The 10,514-nt window shown below is 36.5% G+C and overlaps 1 protein-coding gene across 1 annotated transcript in view; it reads right to left on the reverse strand.

The window, feature by feature from the left end:
• The window catches only part of moxd1 (monooxygenase, DBH-like 1), a 20,117-nt gene extending 10,298 nt beyond the window's left edge, over positions 1 to 9,819 (reverse strand). The window contains exons 1-7 of the mRNA XM_016548877.1: positions 9,393 to 9,819; positions 7,046 to 7,192; positions 6,618 to 6,785; positions 6,083 to 6,166; positions 615 to 794; positions 433 to 535; positions 12 to 178 (exon numbers count right to left, since the gene is read on the reverse strand). Of these exons, the coding sequence (XP_016404363.1) occupies positions 12 to 178; positions 433 to 535; positions 615 to 794; positions 6,083 to 6,166; positions 6,618 to 6,785; positions 7,046 to 7,192; positions 9,393 to 9,662 (1,119 nt within the window). The 5' untranslated portion in view covers positions 9,663 to 9,819. The remainder of the gene's footprint in view (positions 1 to 11; positions 179 to 432; positions 536 to 614; positions 795 to 6,082; positions 6,167 to 6,617; positions 6,786 to 7,045; positions 7,193 to 9,392) is intronic.
• Between the last annotated feature and the right edge of the window lie 695 nt (positions 9,820 to 10,514).

A 10,514-nucleotide genomic window follows, 5' to 3' on the forward strand; every position in this document is an offset into this window, starting at 1 on the left:
TGCGGTCCCACCTCTTGGAGACACTCCTGTGTACAGTGTCCTTCTGTAATATAATCCTGCATGCCTGGGGGCAGCATGTGGTAGAGACTGACCCACACTCCTGTCTCGATGACCCCAGCATCATAGCGCCTCAGGCTGGGGCTGTAGTACAAACGCAGGCCTGAACTGTCCACTATCCCTGTGGTGAGACCAAAACTCTGAGAAGCTCAGACTCAAACCTTACAGAAAAGCTCATTAGTTATTAGCTGCAAATCACTGTAATATACCATGGAGACTATACTGATTACTTAACAGATACTCACAGATACATAAAATACACTAACAAAAAGTCACAGGAAATAACTGTAAGGTTCTTTAGTTGTGCCTTATGTCACTTAGGGCAGCAAGTGAGGCAGGTTTTAAACTGTTGAAGTGTATCATGACATACAGTACCTCTTTGTAAAGATGGGTTATCGAAGTGAATCTCCATTTGTACATAGACTGGGTCTATTGAGGTTCCTATAGACATTCCAACATGAGGAGGGTAGGTGAAGCCCTGCAAGGGATAAAAATAATTTCTATTCAATATCTGAAACTTTTATTATTAGAATGAATATGAACTTATGAAATACCACCTCTCCCCCAATAGCCCAAGCAAACAGGACAGTTTCACAGGTGAAGAAGGAGTCTGGCATATTTGGATGGTAGCATTCATGTCCTCTGTTAATCTCACTCTTGTTCAGATCGCTGTCACACTGGTAGAGCAGAATATGATGAACCAGATTCTCGTGACTCTTCTGAATCATTGGCTCTATCTGAAAACGACAACAAACAGAGAGGAATATGAATAGCTGTGCTGTGAGCTCTCAGAACTGAATTGAGAATGCCTTTTGTATTCCAAATTCTACTTCTTAATTTGAACAAAGATAGTATGCAGAATTGTTAGAATTTGAATTGAAATGGCATTAAAATCAATAGTAAAACTGCTCAAATCTCACTTAGCAGTAGAGAAACCTTTATTATGAAGGACTAATCGATTATGAAATGTATTTATTTCTTTATTATTAGTAGTATTATAGCATTATAGTATCAGTATTATTATTGTATTAGTTCAATAATATATGTATAGACTAATATATGTATAGATATGTATAGATGAATATCATTATAGACTGAATCTGAAAATTGAATCATAAATTGTCAATAAATATATCAAACAATGTGGTGAACATTTTGTGTTGCTGCTTGGTAAAATGATCTCTTTATGGCTATATTAATATATGGCTAAATTTTGTTGAATTTTGTTACAAGTGTTACAACTTGTAATATGCATATCAGAGAATGAACAGACATAATTAATCCAAATTGTTTAGATTTTGTCACAAAATTCTGTAAATTGTCTTCTGGTTACACCAATTCAAATTCTAGTTCAACAACAAATTATTACATAAAATCTGAATTTAACCTAACCCTGATTAATATTTAGTTAATGTACATAAACACTCAAAAGTTTGGGGTTTGTAAGATTTTTAAATGTTTTTTTAACAAGTCTCTCATACTCACCCATGGTGCATTTTGATAAAAAAATACAGTAAAAAGGTGTTAGTGTGAATTATTATTATTATTAAAAAAAATATTTTGTTTTCTATTTGTAATCTGTTTTAATTTGTTTTCATGTGATGTCAAAACTGAATTTATTTTCATAATTAATAACAATGTCTTTACGGTCACTTTTGATTTAATGTGACCTGTTTATTAAAAGTAGTAATTTCTTAAAATAAACCTTACTAACAACAAACTTTTGAACAGTAGTGCATATATGATGTAGTGAAAGTATTGCTTTAACGAATCTGAGAAGTTAATTTCTTTAATCCAAAACAAGAACACTTTCTACTACACTGTTCCAAGCTTTGATAAAGGGATCAGCCATACAGATTTGATAAAAGTAGGTTATCTTTTTAAACCACTCTATTTTGATCCTCTTCAAGAAAACTCTGTGTGTGTGGATTGTTGAGCTAAAACTAGCTTGGATAGCTCTGGAATAGGAAGTGGGGGATTTTAGTATTATTTTTTCTCCTCACAGTGGGCTTCTTCTGTCGGAACTGGAATTCTAAATAAAAGCATTTCCAACAGAGTGAACTGTGTCCTTCTCTTCCAGGGGTCTCTGCCTGAAGCAGTGGGACCCAGGGCCAAACAGTGGCTGAATAAATATTCAAACATTCCTTTATTTCCCTTCCACCTCCTCTTTTTTACCCATTGGGATTTTGTTTTGAAACCCCAAAATCTAATGAACATGTAGATTGTGTAGTAGCATTCTGTTGTTTCTAACCAATAACAACATGTCTGATCCATCCATCTAAATCCATCAAAGATTCAGATCTTACCAACCTTATAATGCTACTGTTGTCATTATACTGTAATACAGTGGTTCCCAACCCTGGTCCTGGAGGCACCCCAACACTGCACATTTTGCATGTCTCCTTTCTCTGACACACCAATTTCAGGTCTTGGAGTCTCTACTAATGATCTGATGAACTGAATCAGGTGTGTTTGATTAAGGAGACATGCAAAACTTTTGTGACAATTACCACAAGCACAAACTAATTTACTGTAAGTATGTGTGTGCGTATTTGCACGAGCCGATTTACGCGTTTATTCTTAGTAAATAATCTGCAATATGCCTAAGCAAATAAAGTACACTGAAAAAATTATTATGAATATTAGAGCACATTTTTACAAGCCTTTATACTTCAAAATGTCATGCTTAATTCAATGTGTTTCTTTGTAATTGTGATACTGTATAAAGTACACCCAGACAGCCTATTCTGGCATCACATAGCATGAGGTTTTTGACTGAATAAGGACAGTGACAATATGGCCTGAATAGAGACAGTGAGAGCACAGTGTCTGGAAAATCTGCTCCTGTTTGACAGTTCAACATCTGCTCCATGAAAATGAGTGGGAACAGAGCAGGAAACATCCAGAGACTGCTGTGGTTATGGGGCAGCTGTTGGCATCTGACTAACACAGCCTGGAGGTTTCTGAATACCAGGCTACTGTATGTAGAGAGGACAGGAAAAGAGGGCGAAGAGGGGTCACAATAATTATTCACTAGCTGGTTTCAACTGATTTGTGTTCAGTTGATGTTAATGAAAGGTTAAATGGAGGCTAAATGTAATATCTAACTCAAACATGATCCATTTAAATGTACCCAAGCAATATTTAGGCCACGATTAAAGTGCATCTAGTGAATGTTAGAATGTGTCAGTGTGCACTTGTCTGTACGTTTCATCATCTTGTGAAACACGGACTACGCACAAGTCTATTTACTGTAGAGTCTTTGTATCTGGCACATTACATACTGAACACTGCAGCAAACTAAATGGGTTACATTCATACTGTGAGCTGCTCACTTTTGCATGTGCAGCACTTATGTTTTCGCTAAAAACGTGGAGCTGTAGCCATAGTGATGAATTAATGTAGATTAATGCATGCCTGGCTTTCCACAGCTGAATTTTACATGGGCACGAACTGGTGACTACAACAATTCAATTAAATTAAAGGTTAGTGCATCTGAAAAATTAGCCTGAAAGGATGATGCTTAATTGTAGTATAGTATTTTATCATATGATTAAAGTACCTATTCTGCCTCTAATTAAGAAAACTTGAAAAGCTTAGTTACGGGAAGATTCTTTCATCTGGGTCAGAGAGTATAATTTCAGAAACATGTCTGATCTACAAATAGCAGCTGCAAAAGACAATAATAAGCAGGTGAGACAAAAAAAGAAGCTGAGGGAGAGAGAGAGACAAAAAGAGATCTAAACCGATGCAGGTGACAAGATACTGTAGCAAAATAAACAATGTAAAAACAACCAATATGAGGTAAAACATACAGTACCATGTTTTGAAATGAAATCACGTACGAGGAATCTAATTTATGTTTTAAACATATTTAGAAAATATAGCATCCAACAGAGTAACAACAGTAACAAAAAATGGTGAAGCTACTTAAACAGTAACATGAAATACATGCTTAAACCAAAACACTGACACCAATTAAATCTGTAAACATCACGCATTGTACAGTTTTTTTAATTTTATTCTCATGAATCAGTTTACCCTAAACGGTCATATCTCTCATACATAATGTTGAAAAAAATCTGATTCATTCTAGTGAATTATAAACAGTTCTTTCTTATATGATGCTGTCACAGCCTGGTTGCAAATGAAGTTGAGAGATTGGATCTAAGCAAAGCAATTTAGTTTTATATACACAAACTCCAAAACTGGAAACAGGAACAGAACAGAACAACCAGGTTACACGCAAAGACAACTGACCGTGAACAGAAAAAAACACCTGGTCATTTCATGCGTTTTCTCTGATCGGATACCTATCTGATTTGTTAAAACGTTTCAATTTACACTTGGCACATAAATGTGTTGTCGCAAAATGGATTTAAATCCGATCTTCAATTCCCATGCTACATTTACATTTAATGGAGTTCACGTCAACGAAATCAAAAGATAAGCGCTGCATTTTATTAATTATCAGCTCATTTCAAGATCAAAGACCGCAATAGGAGAGTGCGTGGCATCAGCACTGGAAAGATAAGTTTGTCTTACTACTTTTAATGAAGATGATTGTGTGTTGACCGTCTGCGTCTTACTTTGTTTCATTCGCGGCAGTTTGCACGTCGACTTGCTGAAGAGATACTCAGCTACTCGTCCGTGGCGATGCGTGTTGCATTAGCGCAGTCTGACTAATGTCATATAGCCTATAACACGCTCTCACACGTTTATTATTTTAACATTTTGGGAGGAGTAAAATTTACATATGTGGTTTCAACAACCAGATGCATTTACACTGGTCCATTTTAATCTGGAATGCGTCCCAGACCGCCTCCTGAAGTGGTTTGAGCGATCGGAATTATATCCGTCTCGAATGCGTTTTGGAGGGCATTTACACCTGGTCTTTTCACGATCGGATAGCTATCCGATCAGACAAAACGCATGAAGTGACCAGGTGTAAACAGCCCCTTTATGAAACAAACCAATTAAACAGGTGCAGACACTAATCAAATCAATGAGTAACTAAGATAAACTATTGGCGGGAAAGTAGGAACACAGGAAACTAGGTCAAACGACATACATATACAGAACATACATGTGAGAGATGCATTGTAAAGTTTGATTAATTCTTGTGAATTGTTCGCAGTGGTCCTCCTTCACATATCATTTGAGGGAATCTGTTTATCCAGAAATGAACAGATTCACAAAAATGATTCACCAATTCGAGTTAGGTTTCTGACACAGTTATGTAAGTTATTGTTATTGTACCAGGAATATATATTTTAGTGTAGCTACTTTTAAAAACAGAAGCTTGACTGAAGTTTAACTTCTTCATAATATGATTATCTTGTAGCTTGCAAGTAGCTGCCCCAACACTAGTATTATCTAGATTTTCTTGGCATTTACATTTTGTAGAGATGATCATGTCAGTTAATAACAGTACTTGATTGACAGGAATCTGAAAATTCACAAGCTTCATGAAAGCCCATAAATGTAAGTACAGAAGAAGTGAACTGAAATAGTAGAAGGTACTTCACAACAGGGAGCAGTTAATTGGCAATATGTAAGCCTGTAATTTCCTAAGCATGCATCTCTGGAATAACAGTCGCTGTATATCTTCTCTGGTTTAAAACATGACTTTAAAGGGGTCATATGATGCGATTTCAATTTTTAATTTCTCTTTGGAGTGTTACAAGCTCTTGGTGAATAAAGAAGATCTGTAAAGTTGCAAAGACTAAAGTCTCAAATCCACGGACGCTCCTTCGTCGAATCCGCTGGCCGCGCTGTTCTCAAGCCCACCCGCCGCAGCTCACTCAAGCCGGCCTCCATTCACTCTAGGCCTCCGGCCTCCACTCACTCTAGCTCGCCATGTGTTTCGTTGCGAAAGTGAAACTACTTTGTTTGGCCTTCCAAAGTAATTATGTCCCCACTGGATGCAACAAATGCCTCGTTTATAATGGGTTTTAATGTTTTAAACCATTATGATTTGATTATGATGGGCATTCTTGAAAATGTAAAGAATTTTATTACTCACTCTGATTATATGATGTTTCTTCTTCAGCTCTGGAAATTTAAAGATCTGACACCAGTACGTTGTATCCTTATGCGGTACAGGAACCTACAATATTTGAACATGTTAACAAATTTATAGATAAAATATTTGCATCAGTCACAAAATAGTTAAATGTAGCAGTTAGACGGCAACAAGCAGAAGTATTCCATTGTGGACTGGAGAGCATGGATGTTTTATTAATCCCATTTCCTGTTTTTTTTCCTATTCAATGCTGAGTATTTGTTATGCGGTTGTAAATATGTGCACTCTTATAAAATCTGGTGTTTGGCAGTATCCCACAAGCATAAAAGGGGCCTTGTTTTCATTCAAAATACCCAATCAGGAAGAAAAAGGGTCTGTATTTAAAAAGGATTCATATGTAACCACAAGGACCTTGATTCCTAAGCATGCAAAAATAGATGAAACAGTAGGTATAACACTGCCTAGGGCTAAGCCGTTCTCTGTCACTCCTAGCTCATCAAACGCTCCAGCAGTCTGCTGAATGCACTTTCCTCACCTCCTCGTTTTGAAGGTCAAAGAAAGCTGTTCCTGCTGGGATGATGGAGCTGGTTCCAGGGTTGAGTAATCGCAGACTCTTTCTGCCTCTGTTCGTCCCATGGTAGACTGGTCCTGACACTCCCACATCCTCTGCATGGAACGCCCAGATCACTCTCACTGTACTGCCCTGGGCATTGACAAATTATGGGTAATTGTAGACTTAAGTGCAAGAGACTTTCTATACAAGTAATAATTTGACAACATTTTGGGGAAGTGAGTTTAACTCCTTAATAAAACACTGAACTATTATTTCCCCTGAACAAAAGGCAATGTGCTAAAATTACAGAGTTCAAAAAATGGCTCCAAAAAACTGGTTACAGACATTGCCACTGATGGTTCTTTCAGACTTACGGAGCCAGATGTAATGATGCATGCAGTCAAACCTACCGTAATGACTTTGTCATTGTCATCACAGGTCTGGAGGTTTCTGCTGAAAGCCAGAACGGTATGTGTGTCATTCTCTCTGCCGTACAGCAGCTGGTAGCTCTGCAGCGCATCTTTATGGACCTTTCTGTTTGAGTCTGTATAGTAGTCCTGAGCAGAGTGAGGAGGAACGAAGTTAGTCCATCTCAGGTTTGAGTTTGAATCAGAAAAGAAGCTATTTTTAAGGAGTACTGGGATCATGTGAGTAAATGCATGTGTGTGTGGTCACATTTGACAACCTGCTCAAAATGTTTGGTTAGCTGCACTGGCAAATGTCCTATTTGTTTCCAATACATTCAGACACCATTATGGATATGTTTTGGAACAAAAGACGTCATGACTCGTGCTTACAAAACTAAAACAGAAATGTATTGATATAAATGAGCATTCATTACACAATGCTGATGAATAGTGCTGTGTTGAAATCTAATCATAAACTTCTATTGTATACATCAGCTGGATGGAGATTATGTGCAGAGAATATACACCAGTGTGGATGTATTGAAATATTGCGCTGCTTGCATTTGAAACAGTAGTGTTTATGTGAGTACTGTCTGAATACAATCCAGGTCACAACAGGGCAGCTGATTGTAGTCAGGTCAGTGGGTCAGTGGATGATCTCATTGCAGTAGATTTCAGGACACAAAAAGCTATCACTGCAGATTTAAATGTTCGAAAGTGGTCTTGGAGAGTGGAGAGTGGTTACACACTCTGAAAACCTGAATATAATTTTATAATAAACTATGAACATTGCATGATTAAAATTCCCAGTTACTGTAAAAAATTATGGAAGTCAAGTAAAAATGACAAATTCTAACAATAATCAATATAGTTTTTGTGACCACTACCAATACAGATGTTCTGATAATATACAATATACAGAATATGCATTTTATTTCTGCTTTATTGACACACAAAAATAAATAATAATAATTACATTGATAATTACTAATATTTATGCAAAGTTGTTTTGTGATCCAAAGTAGTGCAAATTATTTTTCATGTTTTGGGGTATGTCTAACTCCAAGTTTAAAAAGCTAGGAGTTGCTCATATGAGAATGAATGGCTGTAAAAAGTTGAGCAATTAATATATAAGCAGTGTTGGGCAGTAATAGTAACTAGTAACGTAGTTACTGTAATAATATTACTTTTTGCAGTAACTAGTAGTGTAACTAATTACTAATAAGATTTCAGTAATAATATTACAGTTACCATCCATAAACAGCTTAGTTACTTTTGATGCCTCAACCCCGCTGATTTAAAATCCAACAATCAAATAATTCCTAGATTTATTTTCATAATTTTCACGACTCGCACATGCATGTGATGTCCCCAGTGCAGCAGGCAAGCTTGGAATATGGAAAAGCTTACATTCAGCAGATAAAAATATGGCATTATATTGATTTTGTCAGGAAAAAAGATGACCATGAACACTTTTGTGTAAGTTGTGGCTTTACTTTACTCTGGCATTACATCCCACCCACATCCCTCTGATCGGCATGTGGTATTATCTGATCAGCATTATATTACTATAATTAAAATCTTTTTGGAAAATTAAAGTTTCTTACAAACTTAATGAAATATAATCGTATATGGGTAACGGAGAAATGACAATTAGCTTCAAGCTACACATGACAATTAATGAGATTAATACAACACTTCTACTTGAATGTCACTATCAATCACTAGAATTTTATGTGGAAGATGCACAGTTACAACTTTTGTGGGGTGCGAAGAAAAAGTAATGTAACTAGTAGTGTAACTAATTAGTAAAATTTGTAACAATATTACTTTTCAAATGAGTAACTAGTAATGAATAATTAATATATTACATTCTTTGAGTAACTAGCCCAACACTATATATAAGTTATATATATAACTTTATTAGTTCTGCTTGTTAAGTGTGAACTGTTATTTTCTGATGAATGCAGTGGCATTATGGGATAGTAAAAAATAAAAAAAACGTTATTTATTCATTCATTTATTTATTCTTACAATTAGGCTATTGTTATAGGTTATAGTTAAATGGATGGAAGAAAAGATGATCCATAGCAGATGATCCATAACAACGATTGACCAAAACAGATCCATCCCAAACATTTTTGTTAGAAAAAAACAACAACCAAATAAGACTCAAATGACTTGAATCATTTCAGTACTTAAAACAGAAATAATAATAATCAATCCAGCCCGACAGTTACAGAGATCAAATGCAGCAGACTGATTTTAAATTGTGAGTCAGTGTTCTCTAACTGTATAATCAGCGTTGAACGTGAGATGCATTCAACCCCAAAGGTGCTTGCACACTTACCAGCAGATATGGACTTCCGCTGAGCACACCACCTATCACGATATCAGACGAGGACATCGCACCGGTCGGTGACAAACCGAATCCTATATATCCTCTCGTTTCCACTTCTACCTCAAAAGTTATCGTGGACTCATCAAATCCCCACTTAATGTTGTATCTCCCATCCACATCTAGTGCAGCTGAATGAACGAATCGTGTCCCATGTGAGCATGCCGAGCAGAAGAGTGAAGTTAAAAAAACTAGAGCGCAAAGAGGCTGATTTTCAGACATATCGACCTTAATCGCAAACAACGCCGACTGCACTCAAGGACGCTTTTTATCCATAGAGCAGTTTATGGAAATATGCAACTTCCGAGGGCAAGAGTGTTTGTTTGCTTTGGTGCATTGGAGGCGAATGATCCTTTCAAGCGCTGGCAGCCTCCCACCGCTGAACTGTTGGAACTTGTGTGATTTCCCTTTGATGTGGAAAGACATGTAGAGCTGAACACCGTGTCTACGAGCGCGACGCGACAAAAGTAGAACGCTCGCGTTATTATCAAGCAGATGCCGTGCAGTCATTAGAATCAACGGCGTGATTACAATATGCTACACTGTTAAATCTGTGTAAATGTATCGTTTTTCAAGTACAAGGCAAAGCACCATTTGAATGTTTGGTAACTTACTTTGACCCAAACGTTGTTTAGATTAAATCCTGCTTCACTGAATAGCTTTATTTTGCTCTGTTATACACTTTAATTAAAACAATTAATAACCTAATTAATTTCTTCATAAGTAAGTGAAAATGTAGCCTTAAGCTCATCTACTATATAGTTTGCAAAAAGTAAAAAATTAAAATGAGTATGTCAGCATGTGTAGTATTTATAACATGAGAACAATACCTGGATGACCTCTACTACAGTGGTTCTCAACAAGGGGCCCGGGCCCACCTAGGGGCCTCAGCAAATTTCCAAGGGGGGCTCAAGATCCAAGGGGGCATAACAAGCATTAAATAAGCCAAAAACAATGAAAAATCAAGATGTCTATTTTAATTCACGTTTTAATTCCCTTAACTGTTTTTTTCTTTTGAAGAAGGATAACAGCTGTTATTTACATATGAGAAAGAATCATTTTAAAAGTGTAATT

Source organism: Sinocyclocheilus rhinocerous, unplaced genomic scaffold (assembly GCF_001515625.1).
Source record: "Sinocyclocheilus rhinocerous isolate Xijiao unplaced genomic scaffold, SAMN03320098_v1.1 scaffold1035, whole genome shotgun sequence".
NCBI lineage: Eukaryota > Metazoa > Chordata > Actinopteri > Cypriniformes > Cyprinidae > Sinocyclocheilus > Sinocyclocheilus rhinocerous.